This window comes from Passer domesticus, chromosome 6, assembly GCF_036417665.1.
Source record: "Passer domesticus isolate bPasDom1 chromosome 6, bPasDom1.hap1, whole genome shotgun sequence".
NCBI lineage: Eukaryota > Metazoa > Chordata > Aves > Passeriformes > Passeridae > Passer > Passer domesticus.
Genome location: NC_087479.1, coordinates 2,175,194 through 2,196,968, shown reverse-complemented (window position 1 = coordinate 2,196,968; position 21,775 = coordinate 2,175,194). Strand labels below are relative to the sequence as shown.

The following is a 21,775-nucleotide window of genomic DNA, read 5'->3' as shown; positions in this document are numbered from 1 at the left end:
AGAGGAGCGGGCAGAGGAGCGGGCAGAGGAGCGGCAGGCCCGGGACCGCCGCTCTCCCGCACCGACCCCGCAGCGGCGCCGCAGCCCCGAGCGCAGCCCCCTCAGCGGCGCCGCGGAGCGGGCTTCATGACGGACAGGCGGATCAGCCAATCGCAGCTCGCAGCGCACGCCCGCGCCGGCGGATGGGCCAATGGCAGGGTGAGGGGGCGGGGCCCGGCGGCGCGCGCGGCGGCGGGCGGTGGGCGAGCGGCAGTCGGCGCCGAGGCGCGGTGCGGTGCGGGTCGCTCCTCGGGCTCCTGCCGCGGCCGCCGGAGCCGCGCCGCCGCCCTCCTCCTTCCCTCCCCTATGGAAGAGATGGAAGAGGAGCTGAAATGCCCGGTGTGCGGCTCCTTTTACCGGGAGCCCATCATCCTGCCCTGCTCGCACAACCTGTGCCAGGCGTGCGCCCGCAACATCCTGGTGCAGACGCCAGACTCGGAGTCTCCGCAGAGCCGCCGCGCCTCGGGCTCGGCCGTCTCCGACTATGACTACCTGGACCTGGACAAGATGAGCCTGTACAGCGAGGCGGACAGCGGCTACGGCTCCTACGGGGGCTTCGCCAGCGCTCCCACCACGCCGTGCCAGAAGTCCCCGAACGGGGTTCGCGTGTTCCCGCCGGCCGCGCCGCCTCCTCCCGCCGCGCTGGCGCCGCCGCCGCCGCCGCGCAACGCGTGCCTGACCTGCCCGCAGTGCCACCGCAGCCTGGTGCTGGACGAGCGCGGGCTGCGGGGCTTCCCCCGCAACCGCCTGCTCGAGGGCGTCATCGACCGCTACCAGCAGGGCAGGGCGGCGGCCCTGCGGTGCCAGCTCTGCGAGAAGGCGCCCAAGGAGGCGGCCGTGATGTGCGAGCAGTGCGACGTGTTCTACTGCGACCCGTGCCGCCTGCGGTGCCACCCGCCGCGGGGACCGCTGGCCAAGCACCGCCTGGTGCCGCCGGCCCAGGGCCGCGTCAGCCGCCGGCTCAGCCCCCGCAAGATCTCCACCTGCACCGACCACGAGCTGGAGAACCACAGCATGTACTGCGTGCAGTGCAAGAGCCCCGTCTGCTACCAGTGCCTGGAGGAGGGCAAGCACTCCAGCCACGAGGTCAAGGCGCTGGGGGCCATGTGGAAGCTCCACAAGGTGAGCCCCGGCTTCTGCCAGCAGCCCCCGCCGAGCCACCTTGCCCCAGCTGGGAGGGTGGGAGCATCCTCAGCCGTGCCATCCTCCCCCGTTCCGTGCTGTCCCCTCGGCGCGGGGACATCGTGCGGACGATGCGGGTCCCCAAATGCGGCCGAAGGAGCTGGCAGGGTCCCCCCGGGGGGGCGGGTCGGGGACATCTGCGCTGCAGGGCTGGGGAAGCAACAGGGAGCGATGGTTTGGGGAAAAGGAGGAGGAGGGAGGCGTGAAATCCCCCGTGGGAGCGGGGAGCCGCGGGGTGCCACCTCCTGCCGCACTCGGAGGCACCGGGAGGAGGAGGAGGAGGAGGAGGAGGAGGGAGGGCAGCGGGCAGCAGCGAGCCTGTCCCTGAATACTGATCAGCTGCACTCGCGTCCGTGCTGGAGGAGAGAGCCCTGGAGCTTGAGGCAGGCATGTGGCCATCATCATCGTCAGCTCCATCCATCCTCTCCCCGCAGCAGTGAGCGAGGGAACTGGGGCAGAAGCGAGCGGGACACGGGCGGACAGGGCACAAGGGGATGGACGGGCATCATTCCTTGGATGAACATCGCCATAATTGGCCCCCATTCCCACAGATTGGAGCAAGTGGGGGTGACCTGTGACAGGGAGCTGGGGAGGGTGTGACCTCCCGGTGGGAGGGACCGGGCTGGATCGCTTTCCAGGAATGTTTCGGGATTCTCGGTGCAGGATGCAGATCTCCGGGCTGGAGCTCTGCACCCCGAGCTGGGTCAGTGGGTGTCACTTGTCACAGCGCCCCAAAAAGCGGGGCAAGCACGTTGTGCTGCGGGGAGAAGGCTTGGTGGTGCTTTGGAAGGGGCTTTTCCTGTCCCCTTTGGCTGGGAGCAGGAGCAATCCTCTCTGGATTTACAGAGCTCCTGTGGAGATGTGCCAGGGCAGTGCAGTGCCCTTGTCCCTGTCCATGGGGGGCAATCCCTGATCCCAGAGGTGCTGGCAGCCAGCAGGAGCATCCAGCTGTGGGGGATGCCCAGGGCCAGGGGGGCACAGGTGACGTGGGAGCTTCCACGGGATGTGGAACAGGCGGGTGAGCAGCAACAGGCAGAGTTTGGAACACAGAGAATTCCACCTGGAGAGCTTGGCTGCTCAGGCCAGGCTGGAAAGGGCTTGGAGCAGCCTGGTCTGGTGGGAGGTGTCTGCCCGTGGCAGTGGGGTTGGAATAAGATGAGCTCTAGCTTTTCTTTTTAAATCCCTTTCCCCAGGGGAGAGCTTTAGCCAGGCGCTGTTTCATTGATGTAGCTGGCAGGTGTGGAGCTGTAACATTATTTCAAATGATGGCTGTGGGCAGTGGAGCCTCCCCTGCCTTGAGAGAGCTGTGTTTCTGCTGGGGTTCACTGGTGTTAGTTTGCTTTTTAGGGATGGGAAGAGTCTTTGGAGTTAAATGTGATGTTAAGGAATGGTCGAAGGAGTGATTTCAGGACCAGAGCTCAGATTGCAGATTGCTCCTTGAGATGCCATCCAGCAAAATAAGGGGAAAAGCTTATTTACCTTAGTTTTTGTTACACACGCACACACACAAAAAAATCCAACCAAAAAAAAACAGAAAAAAAAAACATACAAAAAAAACCTCCCAAAACCACTCCACCTCAAACAACAACAACAAAAAAAGCCCCACCAATACCCACAATTTCCAAGCTTGATCCTGGCTGGGACTGGGCATTAGGAACCAAACCACTGTGGATTGGAGTGGTGATCCTCTTGCAGAAGTATCTGGTGGTGTGTTTTTTTGAGAGCACGGTCCCCTGGCAGTGGGACAGATTTGCTGAAGGGGTGAGTGTCCCTTTTTGCCTGATCTTTTCTCTGTGATGAGCAGTGTAATGATACCTGCAGCTCACAGGAGGGAATTATGGACTGTTTGGGTTGGAAGGGACCTTAAATCCCATCCAGTGCCACCCCCTGCTATTCACAAGGACACTTTCCACCATCCCAGGTTGCTCCCAGCCCTGTCCAGCCTGGCCTTGGGCACTGCCAGGGATCCAGGGGCAGCCACAGCTGCTCTGGGCACCCTGTGCCAGGGCCTGCCCACCCTCCCAGCCAGGAATTCCTTCCCAATATCCCACCTAAATCAACCCTGTATTAATTAATACCCACCAGCCAGCTCCTGAATTCTCTTGCACCATTCCAGCCCCTCTTGGTGTGGCTGTTCCTTGGGATGCTCTGCCCCAGGGGGGCTGTGATTGTCCCCAGAGCCTGAGTGACCCCGGAGTGCCTGGATGAGCTGTGCTCCTGCAAGCAGCAGTGTTCATGCCTCAGTAGGTGATTGCACACCCAGGGCAATCAATCCCTGCTAAGTGCAGCCTGCTTCCCCTGGAACCCAATCCAAAGGGTTTGCACAGCCCTCTTTGGGAGCTGCCCCCATTTTCCCTTTCCTCCCTGAAGGTTCTCTGGGGTGATCATTGAAAATAATCTGTGCTGAGCACAATCAATTGTCATTCAGGGAGCTGGACACAGATTGTGGCAAATCCTCTCTGTCCCTGTCTTCTTTCAGTTGTTGGGAGTGGGGTGAATGTTCAGGGAAACATAGAGGGAAATGAGTTTTTAATCTGAATTGTCCCAGTTTTGCACAGATATTGCAGCTGTCTGGGTTTTTATCCTGACGAGCTGGAGTGCTGCTTGGCATGCCAGGAGCAGGAGCACAAGATGGAGCTGAATCATTTATTCCTCACACATCTGAGTCCCTCTTCTGCTGGAAATGTGTGCAGAGTGCAGGCTCAGCAGCTGGATGGTGTTTTTATGGATGGGTGCATGGATGGATGCTTGTACAAATACAAACAGGCTGGGAGGGATCTCACTGATGCTTTGAGAAGGCTGACCCAGAACAGAGGCTGGATGGAGTTCCAGAATAAAGCAGGGATGGATTCCAAGGATCTCCTCCATGGATCCACCTCGGGCAGCACCAGAGCCCAGCCAGGGCTGCCCCCAAGATGAACCCAAATGGTCCCAAAATGCACGAGCGCTGCCGGGGTCTCTCCCTGGGCTCAGCTCTGCTCCATGTGCACATTGCAGTTCAGTGTCCAGTTCCAGCTGCAGCCCCTGCACTCCCACCCTGCTTGTTTTTCTCTCTGCAGCCCACGGGCTTTGTGCTCCTGGGCTGGGATTGGGATCATTTGTCCTTGGTGCCCAGCTGGAGCAGGAATTGTTTTGTGTCCCTGCTCTGTGCACAGAGCTCAGAACTACACACCATCAGAGCCATGCCCTGATGTGGAGCCCAGCCCCACAGAGTAAAGCAGCTCAGAATCTGAAAATATAAGAGCTAAAACCTGAGGCATCATCACTGTCTCCCACAGCCCTGAAATCCCAGCCAGTTGATCCAACTCAGTCTTAAAATCATTTTACTGTTGCTGGTGCAAGTTAGAAAGGTCTCCCAGAAAAATATTCCGGTAGCAGATTTTAAGCAGGTCTGAAAGTGTTCTGGGTTGGGAAATGGAGAGACAGTGATGCAGAGCAGCTACTCCTGCCTGTCTCTCAAATACTGAGTTGTTGCCCATCCCTCTTGAGTCCCTGGCACTTCTCACCTCAGGTGGGACACACCTGCCAGGGGCTGCTTTTTGCTTTTTTTTGTCTTTGCCATCCATACCCCAACTGCAGCAAAGGTGAGCCTGGATTTGCCATGCACTAAAAAGAAGCTGAAGAGGTCAGGGGTGCCATGGTGAAAAGCTTCTGCTGTGTTTGGGCAGTGCAGGAAGAAGCTTCCCTCTGCTTTGGGCTGGGATTGTGGGGCTTTGCCTCTTCTCAACACTCTCATCCACATTCCTTTTTTTTTTTCTGCATTTCCAGAGCTGGTCGAGGCTCTGGAGCACAAGTCCTGTGAGGAGTGAGGTGGAGTCCCCATCCCTGGAGGGGTTTAAAATCCATGTGGATGTGGCACTTGGGGACATGGATCAATGGTGGCCTTGGCAGTGCTGGGGGAAGGGTTGGACTCAGTGCTCTCAAAGGGCTTTTCCAGCCTAAATGATTCCAAGATTCTGATTTGGGACCACTCTGTCCTTGAGGAGGTCAGGCAGCATGTCCAGGTCCTCTTGGAGAGAAGCAGAAACAAATCTTGACTTCAGTGGAAGGAAAACAATGCTCTCCATTTTCATTTTACACGGGGTTTTACTGCCCAGGCTGAAAACACAAACAGCCCTTGGATTGCAAATCCCTGCATACTGCAGCAGAGCCCAGCCCTGGGAATTTCCATCCCACACCTGTGGGATCAGCAGTGGTGCTCAGCAGGCACAGGTGACACCTGGAGCTCAGCCCCTCCTGCCCCAGCACAGGTGGAATGAGGGATGCAGGTGATTCCTATAAAGAACCAAAATTCACACACTGGGACTTAATTCCAGCTGGTTTGGATATCTGGGGAGAAGCAGGGGTGGGAAACACTGCAAGGGCCCCTCAGTTTGTGCCCAGGGGACACCAGAGCCAGGACAGGGGTGAGCAGAGAGGATTTTTCCTTTGCTCCCTTGCCAGGGCTCTGTGTTGGCTGCCAGAGGAACTTTAGAGGGGAAATTTGGGCTGGGAATGTGCTGCTCTTGTGTCCATGGGAATTCCTGTACCCACAGCACTTGGGGAAGTATCCAGGGAGTTGCTGTATGACCAAGATCTGTTTGCACTTGCAAAGTAAAACATTTGCTGTTTAAAGAGAAGCGGGGAGAATCCTTAATGTTTCCCAAGCCTTGGTGTGGTGGCCTTCCTGTCCCAGCACCCTTTTTCCACCTGCAGCAGCAGGATCCATCCTCTCCTTCTCCAGCAATGCCCAGCAGCCTTCCCACCTCCTCCATCCCTCTGGCCAAATCCAGAGCATGGCAAACAGGCTTTGAAGTCAGAAAAAGCCAAGAAATGACAGGATCTGGAGTAAAAATCTGGTGAGGAGGGGCTGAGGGAGCTGGGAAGGGGCTGGAGAATTCCTGAGGGAGCTGGGAAGGGGCTGGAGAATCCCTGAGGGAGCTGGGAAGGAGCTCAGCCTGGAGCAAAGGAGGCTCAGGGGCCCTTGTGGCTCTGCACAGCTCCTGCCAGGAGGGGACAGCCGGGGGGTCGGGCTGTGCTCCAGGGAACAGGAACAGGACAAGGGGAAACCATCTCAGGGTAGGTTCAGGTTGGCTATTTGGGAAAATTTCTTCATGGAGAGGGTGGTTAGGCACTGGATAAAGCTTCCCAAGGGAGTGCTGGAGTCGCCATCCCTGCAGGGATTTAAAAGCTGTGTGGGTGTGACACTTGGGGACATGATGATTTAGAAGTCTTTTCCAGCCTGAATGATGCTGTGATTTACAGCAGCCCAGCATCCAGAGGTGCTGCTGGTGATCCTGTTCATTTATTTGGATAAAAGCTTTCTGTCAGGTGGCTCTTTGCTGTGCACTCCCTGCAGTTAATGGAGTAAGGAGCAAGCCAGATCCCCTGTTAATCAAAGATGGGGTGGTACCCCAAGTTCTCCCAGGGGTTTGTGGAGCCCAGGAGGCAGGAGGTGACCTCTGAGTTATCTGCAGATGGAAATGGGCCCAGGGTCATCTCTGAGTGAGTGTAAATCACTGCAGCTTTCATTCCATGAAAGGGAAGATTAGATTAGAATATGAGGAACAAATTCTGCCCTGTGAGGGTGGGCAGGCCCTGGCACAGGGTGCCCAGAGCAGCTGGGGCTGCCCCTGGATCCCTGGCAGTGCCCAAGGCCAGGCTGGACAGGGCTTGGAGCAGCCTGGGACAGTGGAAGGTGTCCCTGCCATGGCAGGGGTGGAATGAGGTGGCCTTTGAGCTTCCTTCCAATCCAAACCACCCCATGATTCTGTGTCCAAAAATACACAGATCTGACAGAGCAGTGCTCTGTTCCACCATCTGGCTCAGGCTCTCCACAGGCTCTGGAGCACCTCCACGAGCAGATTGAGCTCTGGTGGGGTCCATCTTCATCTGTGAATATCAAACCTTTTCCATTCTCTCCCATCTCTTTTCTTCTCTTGGCCACTTGATGAATGGAGGACCCCCCTGAGTGGGTTTTGCTGCATTTGCTGTGGTGCAAGGCAGGAGCACCCAGCTGAGATGGGGGAAATCAACCCAGGGACTGAGTCTTGTCTCTCTTTAAAGGAAATTTCTGCACTATCCATACCCAGAGATTCCCCTGTTAAGGTTTTTATTGACTCAGAGATGGGGATAACTGAGAGGTGTTTTAAAAACTTTTTATTCCATTTTCAGTCTCATGTGAAGGGTGAGGCAGATGTTAACAGATGTTATAATTCACACCATCACAATCAGAAGACAACTATTTCCTAATTATAATACACTCAAAGTGTTTCTTGGCTTATATTACTTGAGAGTTAAAATGTATAAGAAAACTTTTACCAAAAAGCAGCTAAACAGGAACAAGTTTGTATACAAATGCATTCTGTGTGAGCCTTCTGTCAAGCTTTAAGAATTCCCTACAAATTCATTTCCCACAACCACATCCCTAGCCTGGAAAAACAGGAGAATGAGGGAGCAGAGCAAACACTGTGCCTGGTGTTACATTAATTACTTGAGGGTGTGGAAAAGCTTTGCTGTTCATTAGCCAGGTTTCACAGGATGCTTTCCAGGAACTGACATTGGTGCAGGGTGGATCTTGGGTGGGAAAATGTTCTCAGCAGGCTTTGGGACTACTCTGCATTGCTGATTCCTGCTCCTCTACATAATCCAGCACCCAGAAGTTTAGGCTTTTAAAGGGAAAACTTTGCTTGGTGTCACAGAATCCCAAATTGGTTTGGGTTGGAAGGGACCTTCAAGATCATCCCATCCCAAATCCTTCCATGGCAGGGACACCTCCCACTGTCCCAGGCTGTTCCAGTCCCAATGTCCAGCCTGACCTTGGACATTTCCAGGGATCCAGGGGCAGCCACAGCTGCTCTGGGCACCCCCACCCTCCCAGCCAGGAATTCTTTCCCAATATCCCATCTAAATCTTTCCTGTTTTTTCCTCTTGCCACAACCCTTTCCCATATGACCACAAATTCCTTTTTGGAGTCCTGCTGTGCACTTTCTAGCAATCCAGCACAAACCACTGGGAGATATTTCCCTTTCCTGGACTTGGAAGGAACTTCCAGCAGCCTTTGATTAACTCGTGTTACACAAATTCATTTAGTCCAGAGTGCCTTCAAATTGCATTGCTCTTCCCAGCTGTATGAAAGGGTAATTAAAGAGAAATGTGGCTGGAACATAACAACTCTCAAAGCTGCTCTTTTGTCAGCCTTGGACCTTGTTTTGTTTGTTCTTGGGACAAGGCATTTTACCTGGTAAATTGGCTTATAAATAAGCCAGCTCATTCCCTGTTCATTCAGCTCGTCCTGCTGGGATGAATTGGATACATTTCTATTTAGAGCAAGCACATAAGGCAGAGAGAGCTGGGGGTATAAATCTCTGCTGACCCTGGCTCAGGTAATGTCCTGGAAGGAGAGGCAGAGGCTGGGGTGGAATTCCTGTGAGCAGTAAAAGCTCTCAGGGTGAGTTTCCCAAATCCCCAGGGACCATCCCGTTGTAGCTGGAAGGAGCAGGGATGGTTTGGGGTCTGGGACCACCACTGAGGGCCCTGCCAGGTGATCATAAATGGGAAAAAACGTATAAAACTCTTTAAAAGGGAGACAGATAAATAGAAATGAGGCCCAGCTCTCACCCATTCCAGTGGCAGCTCCCTGATTAATGCAGGAAGGAGAGCAGCAGGTCAGAGAATTCACCTTGCCTCTCTTGAAAGGAAAATTCTGTTTGCAGTCTGAACCAGCTGATACTTTGCCTTCGGAGTTGGATTCAGCTTTGGGGACAGCCTGACCTGGAGCTGGCTGGAAAAGCTCAGCAGAGGCTCAGATCAGGGCAGAATTTCTGGGCAGAAAGAACAAGAGCCAAGTTCAGCTGGAAATTTTCTTGAGCAGCAGAGGGGGTGACTGTGAGGGTGATGCCAACCTCAAACACCGTAGGCACAGCATGGATTGAGGTTTGGGCCACGTTTTTGTATTTAATTAGCCATTAAATTCCCCGTGTCACAGAAATAGAGGGCTGTTAATAGGAGCCCTCTCAATTCTGTAGCAGCAGAAATTGCCCTGGGAGGGATCTGGCAGTTGAGGGATTTCCCATCAGTGTTAATTACCCTTTCCCCTTTACTAACCTTATAGGAGTTGATGGGTTTAGGAAAAAAAAAAGCTGGGAATTGGATGTTAATAAGGCATGCATGGATGCTGCCTGGAGTGCTGGGGGCTGGAGCCAGAGTTGCCATTCCCATGGGGAGCAGCTCGGATCCGCAGCTGGGATGGATGAAGGGAGCACAGCTCCATGGAAGCAGCTGCAGCAGCCACTGGAGTGGAAGATCACATTTGTGACTTCCAATGCCTCCTGAAAATCCCAGGAGATCTCCTGGGGGGATGCCAGCCCGGCTGCCCACACTGGGGCTGCTGCTTCCTGCTTGGTGTAAAGCCAAAGTACGTGGGAAATATCAGTTAAATTATTTGTACCAACCCTGAAAATGTGGAGCATCTTTCTGCCAGTGATCCTTTTTCTTTTTTTTTCTTTTTGGGCTTTGGACCTTTGTTCAAATTTACAAATTGAATTTGTATTAAATTCTTTTTTTCTGTTGCTCCTGGCCTCACTTTATTTGCATGGTCAGTTCCCTTCTTGTTGCTGTTCCCTGTGGCAGGATTGGGGTGTTTCTGTGTGAATTAATGATGGGTTGTGGCCTTGCCTTCAGCTCAGTGCATCCATGGCATCATTCCTGACAGCCTGTGCTGTGGAGCTGCTTTCCACCTGCAGCTCTTGGGTTTTTCTCTGGTGAAATCCCTCTGTTTTCCCAGATAAGCAGTGTCCCTTCAGTCAAGATGTATTCATTCACTGGTTCTGTTGACTTCACCATTTTTTTTTCTCCCTGCTTCCTTTCCCTGGAAGTGTTCCAGGCCAGGCTGGACAGGGCTTGGAGCAGCCTGGGATAGTGGAAGGTGTCCCTGCCCATGGCAGGGGGTGGAACAAGATGGGATTTAAGGTGCCTTCCAACCCAAACAATCCTGGATTCTGTGATTCCCAGAGTCTGACCTGGGGGCTTTGCTGTGCCCGTGGGATTCCTGCTTGGGAAGGACCTTTCTGATTTTGATCCCCCTTTCAAAGCAGGTTTCTGTGATTCTGTGCTGTGGTCTCTCTGTCAGGGGATGTACAGCTGGCAGAAGGGGGGGTTGTGTCAGCATGTGAAATGGATTATTCCTAACAAGGCACATTTATTGATTTTGAGACACAGAGTCTGCTCTGGGGGCAGAGCCTCTGTTCCTCCCTGTTTAACCCAAAAACCCTGTTTAACCCAAAAACCCTGTTTACCCCCAAACCCAGGGATCCAGGCTGCAGCAGGGGAGGGGTGGCAGGGAATCGTGGCAGCATTTCCCTGAGGATGCTGGAAAGGGAAGGGGTGGGCTGGAGTTCAGTTCTCCCTGCCAAGGATTTGCTTTGTCCTCCTGGGTAAATAATTGCACAAACCCCCTGTCTGTCCTCTCCCAGGAAATGTGTGTTTAGCACCCGTGCCCTTCCTCCAGCCCAGCAGCAATTATGGTGGGAATTCATAACAGAACACGTGGAGATGAAGTGGGAATTTCCAGAATTGAGAGAGCTGGGTGAAATCCCATCAAGGACACAGCAGGAGCATCAGCCTCCCTCCCTCCCTGGGAAAGCTCTTCCAGCCTTGCTCAGACAAGGATTGAAGTCACAGAGATTTGAGGGCATGACTGAAATGCTTTCTCAATTGGGATGTCTGAGATGATAAATTGGGGAGAGCCCTTGATGTGCAAACAGGGCTGGATTAACGAGGTGCTGGATGAGGCTGGTGCTGTCCCTTGGCTTGGTGACAATTGCCACCGTTCCCTGGGTGGCACAGCACTCATTCTTTGGCAGGGTACAATGTTACCGTAGGGGTTGGTACTAAGTAAAAGAATTTTCTCATTTTCTAGAAAAGTGGGGAATGAGACATGGGGTTAGAAATTAACTTGGGATAGAAATCAGTTTGGGATTTAGATGAGGTGTGCTGTTTTAACTTCCTGAGTCTATGGCTTGCTCACACTGATGCCTTGTGAAGGCTGAATGGAGCTAAAGAATAAAGCAGGGATTTTATTCAAAGGATCTCCTCCATGGATCCACCTTGGGCAGCACCAGAGCCCAGCCAGGGCTGCCCCCAAGATGAACCCAAATGGTCCCAAAATGCACGAGCGCTGCCGGGGTCTCTCCCTGGGCTCAGCTCTGCTCCATGTGCACATTGCAGTTCAGTGTCCAGTTCCAGCTGCAGCCCCTGCAGTCCCACCCTGCTTGTTTTTCTCTCTGCAGCCCACGGGCTTTGTGCTCCTGGGCTGGGATTGGGATCATTTGTCCTTGGTGCCCAGCTGGAGCAGGAATTGTTTTGTGTCCCTGCTCTGTGCACAGAGCTCAGAACTACACACCATCAGAACCATGCCCTGATGTGGAGCCCAGCCCCACACACTAAAGCAGCACAAAATCTGAAAATAGAAAAGCTAAACCCTGAGGCATCAGCATAGATGAAGTGGTTAACCTGTTTAGTCTGTGAGCTTGCTGTGCAGAAGGCAGGAGTGTAGAACAAGCTTCAGCCTCCATGACAAACGCTCTGAAGCTCAGCCCTGCTGCCTGAGGAGCAGTGACAGCACCTCTGATTGTCCCATGTTCCTTCCTTGGTGCTCCTTTGTAGTTCAGCCAGCTCTTTCTTGAGCCACTCCAGCTCTGTGAGGGGCTGTTCCCCCAGAGGAGCAGCAGTGGTGGCTCCTGTCACGCTGTCACACCAAACCCACACAGCCCCGGCGTGGCTGAGCCGGTGCTGCTCCATCCTGCACCAACACCTCTTCCATCCTGACGTGCTGTTCCCAGGAAATGAGGACCTCAGGGGGCACTTGCTGAGCTCTGTGCTGCCAGCAGCCCACACCTTGGTGAATCAGAGCGAGAGCTCAGACACAGTTTCTCACCTCTGAGATGATTTCTCACCTCCCCCGGAGCACAGCAGCGAAAATTGGTGAATACAGGGATTTTTTTTTTTCTTTTCATTTTCAATGTTGCCCTCTGGCAGTGGACGCTGTACCTTCCCCCTGCCCTCAGGAGAGGTGACAGCCCAGATGGAGGGGCAGGGAGGTCATTTGCTGGTGGTGGGAGCCGTGCTGTGCTCCTGGAGCTGTGGCCAGATGAGCGAGCCCTCCATCCATCTGTGGCTTGGGCTCTCTGCTGATCTCCTGCCGTGGTGCCAGGCTGTCAGATGGGCAAGGACAGCACACAGGCAGCTCCAGGGAGGGTATTTTTTCCATTCCTGGCTGGCAGGTGCTTTGCCCACGTCTCTGCCAAGTTGCCAGCTGCCCACTACCTGTTGCAGAAGGTTTCTGGCTCCTGTTGCCATGCTGTGCTGTTTGATGGTGCCACGTGTGCCTGGTTGGCCTGGGATGTGATTCCTGGGTGAGCTGGGAGTGGTGGGAAGGTGCCAGAGGAGAAAAGGAGGCTCAGGGGCCCTTGTGGCTCTGCACAGCTCCTGTCAGGAGGGGACAGCTGGGGGGTCGGGCTGTGCTCCAGGGAACTGGGACAGGAGCAGAGGGAACGGCCTCAGGCTGGGCCAGGGCAGGTTTAAATTGGATATTTGGGGAAATTTCTTCATGGAAAGGATGGTCAGTATTGGAAGGAGCTGCCCAGGGAGGTTTGGAGTCCCCACCCCTGGAGGTGCCCAAGGAATCCTGGAGGTGGCACTCAGAGCTCTGGGCTGGGGACAAGGTGGGCTTCAGGCACGGCTGGGAGATCTTCTCCAACCTCAGGGATTCTGGGATCCTCTGGGATGTCTCAGCATTGTGGGAAGCCTGGAGGAACGTGCTGCAAGGTGGGAGAAGGAAAGGGGAAAGGAAATGGGGTCCTACCCCCTCTCAGCATCTCCATCCCCACCCCGCAGGGCTCCAGCACCTGCAGAGGCTTCAGGGGCAGAGATTCTGCTCAGTTTGTCCCAAACTGGGTTGGAGAGACTTGGGGCAACCTGCTCTGCTGGAAGGTGGCCTCAGACATGAGCTCTGAGCTGGGGAACACCTCCTGCCATTGCGGGATGGTTCTTCAGCTGAGGGGGAAAGTGGGAAAGCTTTTATGGAGCTGTTGCAATTCCTGGGATGTCTGGGACCTGGCACAGGCAGTGACAGCAGGGTGGTGCTGCACAAGGTCATTAGTGGCAATTAGCACAGATTGTCTCCCAGGGACCTTGTGCACTCAGCATTTGGCACCTCGGTTCATCTTGTGCTGCATCCGAAGGAGAGGCAAGGAATAATTTATGTCAGGGCTGCAGCAGGCTGTGTGTGGTGGGATAAAAGCCCTTCCTGCCATATGCCAGGGATTTGGCTTCAGCAGGGCTGGGAATTGGGAAATTCTCATCCATCACATCAGGTCCCAGAGCTTTGGGTTTCACCAGCCTGACAGTGAACCCAGGAGGGAGGGACAGACTTTGTGACAGGGCCCCTTGGGATGGTGTTAAACTAAAATAGGATTGATTAAACTTCATTTAAGGAATAAATTATTTATTGTGAGGGTGGTGAGGCACTGGAGCAGCGAAGCTGTGGCTGCCCCATCCCTGGAAGTGGCCAAGGCCAGGTTGGATGAGGCTTGGAGCAATTTGGGATGGTGGAAGTGTCCCTGCCATGGCAGGGATGGGATGGATGTGGTTTGTGTTTATGCAGCCCTTCCTGAAGGGGTCACATCCCAGCAGGGCTCCTGAACCCAGGAGAAATCCACTTTCCTTGTACATGCCCCAAAATACAGCTATTTAAAATTAAATATATTCTTTTGTTAAATTTTTATAATTTATTATATATATAATTATCATTATGTAATATATATATTGATTAATATATTTTGTATATATATTATATATCAATACTATGTTATAATATAACATATAATATAAATGTATGATTTTGTATAATATTAATAATGTATATTATAATATTATGTACAATGTAGGTTATATGATAATTATGAAATATATTAAATACTGTATTATTATATAATAATTATTGTGCTATTATTATTTATTATATTTTTAAATTTTAAATTAAATGTAACAAAGTTTATGGGGCCAACACCATCACCTGGTGATGGCACATGCTGCCTGTGGAGTTCAGGGGGGCTGTGCTGGTTTAGCCTGATTTAAATTCCACTATAAAACATGACCTGTTCCTAAATGTGCTTCACAGGGATCCAGAGCAGAGTTTTGTGCCTAATCTCCATCTCTGGGAAAAGCTTTTAACCTTGGTAAAACAGGGATGAAATCAGTAATTATTTTATTGCAGCCATTTGATTTGAGCAGATTTCATGGTTTGGGTCTCCAGGTTGATTTGCAGTTCCAGTTTGAAGGAGCCAGGAGATCCCTGAGTACAAATAATGTCACAAATGTGTGTCCAGAGTGGGATTTAAGGCCTGACTGTGCCTCCTGAATTTCTCCTGGCTGTCAGGAATATCTGTGGTAACTTGAAGTGATTGATTCCTTCAGCATGAAGTTGGTGGAGTTGGACTGTGCACATTTTTGTGGGGTTGGGAGGTAATTTATGTAACACTTTATGTAACAGCTTGCTGCCTTCACCACTTTGCATGTGCTCAAATCCATCAGCCAACCCCTTCCTGGAGGAGAATATTTTAAAAGCAGGTGGTCTGGGTGGCTGCGCAGCTCTGCAGCAAAAATATGTGTTTATTCTGAGGCGGGGTTGGTGTGGAGATGATGATTTTGGATGCCTGTGCTCCCAGTGGCAGATATTATTGTCTGGAGTTAAATACATGAGACATGACTGGCCTTGGAGGGGATATGGCGATAATCCGAGCCTGGGAGAGCTGGGAATGTTCTCCTGGAGAGGAGAAGGCTCCAGGGAGAGCTCAGAGCTCCAGGAGAGCTGCAGAGGGGCTGGGGACAAGGCATGGAGGGACAGGAGCCAGGGAATGGCTCCCACTGCCAGAGGGCAGGGATGGGTGGGAGATTGGGAACTGGGAATTCCTGGCTGGGCTGGAATTCCCAGAGCAGCTGTGGCTGCCCCTGGATCCCTGGCAGTGCCCAAGGCCTCTGTGGGGCACACAGGTCCCTCCTTGGTGGCTTCTCCACGTTGGAAGTGCCAGTGAGAGCTTGGAACTCATGGAGCTGCTGGCTCCTGGTGCTGCTCCACATGCAGGGAATGGTTTTGGTGTTTTGCTGGGAGCCCCTGGCTTGAGGGAAAGATGGGAAGGACAGGCCTGGGCAAGCTTTGTTTCATGAGCTGCTTCTCCTTTGTGTGTTCAAAACTGGTTGTAGGTTTAATTGGAAACATCTTTAAATAAAGCAAAGCCTCCAAGGGGAAGGAACAGGCCCTGGCACTTCTGGGACTCAGCCCTTTGCCTTGGAAAAGCTAAGGAAAGAAAGGAAAAAGCTACTGAAAAAAGCCCACACTTCACATTTTAGGGTTATATAAAAACTCCTGGATCTCTGTGATGTTTTTGTGCAGACCCTTTGTCCTTGTGAGGAGCCACCAGAACCTCCTGGCAGTGCCAGGCTGGAGGTGAAGGGAAAGGAACAGGCCCTGTACTTCTGGGACTCAGCCATTTACCTTGGAAAAGCCAAGGAAAAAAAGGGAAAAGCCACTGGAAAAAGCCCAAACACCACATTTTAGGGTTATTTTAAAACCCCTGGTTCTCTGAAATTTGTGGGCAGACCCTTTTTGCTTGTGAGGAGCCACCAGAACCTCCTGGCAGTGCTCCCAGGCTGGAGGTGAAGGGAAGGGAACAGGCCCTGGCACTTCTGGGACTCAGCCATTTGCCTTGGAAAAGCCAAGGAAAAAAAGGGAAAAGCCACTGGAAAAAGCCCAAACACCACATTTTAGTGTTATTTTAAAACCCCTGGTTCTCTGAAATTTGTGTGCACATCCCTTGTCCCTGTGAGGAGCCACCAGAACCTCCTGGCAGTGCTCCCAGGCTGGAGGTGAAGGCACAAGGGCTGGGTGGGCCAGACAGGACAAAGGGCACCCATGGGACAAATCCAGGCTTGTCCTGTGCCTCTGGGTTGTCAGTCCAGTGGGTCATGGCAGGGACACTCAGGCTGACCACCTGGGAGCTAATTACAAAGCAGGGCTAATGAGCTCAAGCCCACTGGGCTAATCCTGGTGTGCGTCCAGCTCTGTGGGGTGGGCGTCCCACACAGGGGACAAGAGGAAACGGCCTCAAGTTACACCAGGAGAGGTTTATGGGGGATAATAGCAGAAATTTTTACCCAAAAAGGGTTGTTCAGTCACAGCACAGCTGCCTGGGGCAGTGCTGGAGTCCCCATCCCTGAGGCATTAAAAGCTGTGTGCATGTGGCACCTGGGGACATGGGTCAGTGGTGGCCTTGGCATCCTCAGCACCATGTTGTTTTACACACGTGTCTGTGCCTCCTTTCCTCCTTAGCCTGGTTTTTCTTTGTTTTATTTTTTCCTGAAAGCACTTTCCCCATAACAAACCCCACACCTATTACTGAGGTAAATGTGAATTTCCCCCCTGCTCCCATCCCCTGGTGTTTCCTGGGTTCTTCTCTTCTCTATAAATGCTCATGAATGATTCAGTGAGCCCAGCACTGGCTTCCCTGGTGACTCCAGGATGGATTGCTCTGCTCCAGTGCTTCAGGTTCCCTCCAGTTGTGGGGATGGAACCCCCTCACTCCTCCTTCTCTGTAGAAACACTGGCAAGTTCTTCATTACTTCCTAATTAGCCAGACATCCCTTCTTATTAAAGATTAATTTTTTTAAAGGCAGTCATTATCTCAGCTCTTCCAAGGGTTATTGATTTATTCTTCTTCCTTTTTTATTAATGGATCTACAACCTCCTCATAATCCATCCAGTGCAGTGGTTTCCCTGCCTCTCATCCTCCTTTCCCTACACATTAATGTAGGAAATAGATTTGTAGAAAAATTTTTAAAATTTGATAGGAGGTTTATATAGTATGTATTAGTATGTAAATTTTGAGATAAGAAATGGTAACTTAGAAATGATATGGAATAAGATAGATATTGTTGAGAGAGAAATAGTTAGAAATAAGTATGAAAAGGTGGTTTTATAAATAAGATTTGAGATTTTGGAGAAATAAAATTATGAAAGATGGATTGTAGTAGGAATTATGAAAAGTAATTTTAGTTAATTAACTTTAAACCATTTATAACATAATGTAGCTAAAGTTGATAGGCCAAGAAATGCTTATAGTGTATTATAACTAGGAAATAGTTTCTGATAATAATAACATAATTTATAACATCTATATTGTCTCACCCTTCATATGAGACTGAAAATGGAATAAAAGTTTTTAAACACCTCTCTGTTACCCCATCTGTGGGTCAGAAAAGGGAATAACCCCACACATTCCCAGTCTCCTGCTGCCTTCAGTGCTTTTATCATCAGTGCCTCTCTCTGGGCTTTATTTTCCTTGGGATTCTCAGTCTGGGTTCCCAAGGATCCACTTCCAAATCTTCTAAGCTTGAGGCAGTGGGATTTCCAAAGAGAGCTTGGGTTTGTTTTCCTGTGGCCATTCCAGCCCCCAGCCAGGGGAGGAAAAGGTTGTGAAATTCCTCCTGTGCCAGCCTGCTCCCTGTCTCAGGCAGGATTTCTGTTTATTCTCAGTCTGGGAATGAGATCCTTTCCCATCTCTGTAAATCCAGCTCTCTCCATGTTTTGGAGCCTCTGTAATCCAGGCTGCCTTTTTGGGTATCTGCAGCACCAAATGCAATCTGGTTGCTGTCACATTTTGGGATTAACCCCAAATTTAGTCCTTTCCAACCTGGGCGACTTGCATCCAGCTGCAGGGGCTCAGAGCCCAGTGTCTGGAGGAGGGAGTTAACAGAGAAGAAAAGCTGAATTACTGTGTTTTTCCTATGATTTCCTGCATTTGAGGTGAGATCTGAGCTTCCTAGGTGTGTTTTCCTGGCGTGGTGAGTGGTGCATTCCCAGTGCTCCAGTATCCATGGTGATGGGAAGGATTTCTGAAGGGCTGCTTTGAAGGAAATGTGAAATCCTGGTCCTTGGACCTTCCCTTCGGTGTCTTGCAGAGAGCTCCCAAGGGCAGAGCAGGACTGTGTGAGGCCCAGGGGGTCTGGAGTGGCCCTGCTCAGCTTTGTCCCCACTGAAACCACAGTGGGTGACAAGGTGGGAGCAGCTCTGCTCAGGCAAAGATGTTCCTAGCAGGAAAAACCTCAATTTTTTTTCAGTCATACAGCTTTGGTCATAAAAAACTTCAGATTAGGAGGGACCTCAGAGCTCAGCCTGCTGCCCAGAAGCAGCAGCAGTAACTGAAGGAGAGTTTTCCACAGTGATTTGGGTTTGAGGGGACCTCAAATCCCACCCAGTGCCACCCCTGCCACGGCAGGGACACCTCCCACCATCCCAGGCTGCTCCAGCCCCAGTGTCCAACCTGGCCTGGGACACTGCCAGGGATCCAGGGGCAGCCACAGCTGCTCTGGGAATTTTATCTCAGCCCCTCCCCACCATCCCAGCCAGGAATTCCCAATTCCCAATCTCCCATCCATCCCTGCCCTCTGGCAGTGGGAGCCATTCCCTGGGTCCTGTCAGCTCTGCTGCTGAGAGCTCCACACCTTTCAGGCTGCCTGGAATCTTCCAGATTGTATTTGTCCTGGCTGAAAGCACAGATCCAAAGTGATGCTCTCCAGGGAGCCTTTCCCATCCTGTTGGAGAGGGAAGAAATGCAGCAGAAAGACCAGGTGATCCATATTTTCCTCCTCCTTCCTGCTGCCGTGTGAATCCAGCAATCTCATTAAAAGCAGCATCCAATTAGTGATAATTAGCTGACGTCCTGTTGCCGGTGAGCAGAGCAGAGATGCTGCAGTGGCTGTGCTGAGCAGGTGGATGAGTCAGGTGGGCAGAGCTGCTGTTTCCTGGAGATGTGAGGGATGCAGGGATGCTGCTGGGAATGCTCAGGTCCCTGGAATGTATTTTGCTGCTGGCTCTGGACGATCCTGGTCACACAGAACATCCCAGGAGGTTGGACGTGTCACTTCTGTGCTCCTCAGGCACTCACAGTGGAACACAGGCTTAAAAGCAAAGAGCAATGTTGAGTGAAAGACCAAAAATGATGTTTTAGGAGAACCCACATGCTCCTAAAAACGTGCCAGACAAGCAGAGGGAGGGGCTTGCTGTGTGCTTGGAGGTCAGGGGTGGTGGATTTTCCTGAGGAAATGATGGTGGTGATGTGCAGGGATTTATTTGGTGGAAGGGCTCAAAGGAGAACACAAAAACCACCCCAAAAAGGTGCTGTGAGCTGTTCTGGATGTTGGGAAAATTCACAGAACCCCTGGGCTGGAAGAGACCTTCAAGATCATGGAGTCCAACCCAGCCCCAACAGCTCAACCCAACCCTGGCCCCCAGTGCCACATCCAGGCTTTGTTAAACACACCCAGGGATGGGGACTGCACCACCTCCCTGGGAAGAACATTCCAGAACTTTATCAGTGATTCATGGCAGCCCAGCCTCAGCTGGAGGATGGTGGGGGTGTGGGGCACCCAGGGGTGGGGGTGATTGCAGACCATGGAAGTTGAGACTTCAGGAAAAGGCAGCAGGCTGGGTGTGCACTGAGGGGGCTGGAGAGGGGTTTGGGATGGTCTTCGTTGTGTTTCCATGGGTGCAGCAAGAAGTTTGGCACTTCAGTCCTAGCAGGGGAGATGTGGTTAAATTTACCCTTTTCCCACTTTGGGATTGGGGATTTTGGCATTTGGGCAATGGCCTGAATCAGTGCCAATGACCCCAAACAGCATCTGCCTCACCAGGGAATAGCCAGAATCCCATCAGGAATGGGAAGGATGGCCTGAGGCTGATTTAGATCTGAGCCAAGGATGGAAATGAGCAAACACAGGCTGTAGTCATAAAATCATGGAATAGTTTGGGTTAGAAATGACCTTAAAAGGCATCTACTCCAACCGCTTTCATGCTGATGCTGTTCACACCTCAAGCTGCTTTTCACAGTGGCACGTGGTTAAGAGAAGCAGCCAAAAGAAACAAACACATAAATCCACATTTTGTACTTCTGTAGGACTTTGGTTGTGTCCAAGGTAAGATTTGAATGGGAGAAGAGAGACCTTTTGTTTGGCTCCTTCCCTTGGGAAAGGCAGACAAGATTTTGGGGACAGCAGCCCATCCTTGGAGGCTGCAGCACTGAGGATTCTTTAGGAAATGCCAGGAGATGAGTGCAAAGCCACTTGTGGGGATGCTGGGGGATATTTGTGCTTCCTGCTGCCCAAGGGAAGTTCTGTGTGTCCACAGCCAAAGGGAATGAGATGCCATCTCCCATCTGTGCTTTGCAAACCTCCCTTGAGCTAAATCTGTGAGGAAATGGTGTAAAACCCCAGTTCTGGGCAGTAGCTGGGATGGTGGAGAGCCATGGTTTGGATGGCCAGGGACGTCCTGCACAGGGGAGCTGTGGCTGTGGCACCTGCCTGGTGGCAGCCAGGACATCAGCCAGCTGCTCCTGCTGCCTGGAAGATGCAGTTGTGCCTTTTTGGGAGGCACCTGAGGCCTCCTTAGACCGAGACTGCCCCAGAGCTGGCACTGGGAGAGGTGCCAGGGTCACACTGGTCACCTGTGGCAGGGCAGGGCTGGGTTCCAGACCTCCTGGGTGCCACATCAGGGACAGGTTCAGGAGGAAGGGGCTTCACTGGGCTGCCCTGTGGGGTGGGACTTCATAGGGTCACGGAATCCCAGAATATTTGGGTGGGAAGGAGCCTTAAATCCCATCCCATCCCAGCCCTGCCATGGCAGGGACACCTTCCACTATCCCAGGGTGCTCCAAGCCCTGTCCAGCCTGGCCTTGGGCACTGCCAGGGATCTGGACACCCTGTGCCAGGGCCTCCCACCCTCCCAGGGAAGAATTTCTTCCATGTATCGAACCTAAATCTGCCCTCTTTCAGCTGAAATCCCTTCTGCCTTGTCCTGTCCCTCCATCCCGTGCCCAAATCCCTCTCCAGTTCTCCTGGAGCCCCTTTAGGCCCTGGAGGGGGCTCTGAGGTCCCCCTGGAGCCTTCTCCAGCCTGGACACCTCAGCTCTGCCAGCCTTCATGGTCACACCCAGCCACTCACAGCCATGTGCTCCTTTCCCTTACTGCCTCAGTGATTGCTCACAACTGGAGAATCCAATACAATTTGCATTTCTGGGCAATTAAATGTCAAAGCAAAGTCAAGACGCTGGCGAGCTGTCAAGGCTGTTTATGGCTGAGCCTGGCTCCAGCACCCAGATGGTAATTAAAGCTGTAGGACAAGACAAAAGGATGGTCAGTACACTCCCTGCAGGAAGAGGAATTGCCCCACAGGGCTCTCAGCCCTGGGTTAGGGCCAGGACTGGGGGAAAAAAATCATTGTTTATGCAGTTAATCAGGTTTAAATTTAACTCCAAACAATGTAATCAGATTTAAAGACTTAATGCAGTAATGGGATGGGAGAGCTGAAGTGTGAGTAACCGCTGGAGTGGGAGGCACTGATGGGATTGGAGCAGATGGAGCAGAATTTTAAGGCAGAAAGCAGCAGATCTGCAATGTGCACAGTCCTGGGTGCTGGGCAGGGCCTGGACCACCAACACTGCCTGCATGGAGATGGAGGAGAAGC

The 21,775-nt window shown here is 52.3% G+C and overlaps 1 protein-coding gene across 8 annotated transcripts in view; it reads left to right on the top strand.

Moving 5' to 3' along the window:
- Positions 1-245: 245 nt before the first annotated feature.
- The window catches only part of TRIM9 (tripartite motif containing 9), a 64,061-nt gene continuing 42,531 nt past the window's right edge, over positions 246-21,775 (top strand). For 6 of the 8 annotated variants that reach the window (XM_064422831.1, XM_064422826.1, XM_064422830.1 and 3 more), the window contains exon 1: positions 248-1,161. In XM_064422831.1, coding sequence (XP_064278901.1) covers positions 346-1,161 — 816 coding nt within the window. In that variant the 5' untranslated portion in view covers positions 248-345. Of the gene's footprint in view, positions 1,162-21,775 lie in introns of all 8 variants that reach the window. The other 2 variants (XM_064422832.1, XM_064422829.1) reach the window with 2 other exon arrangements.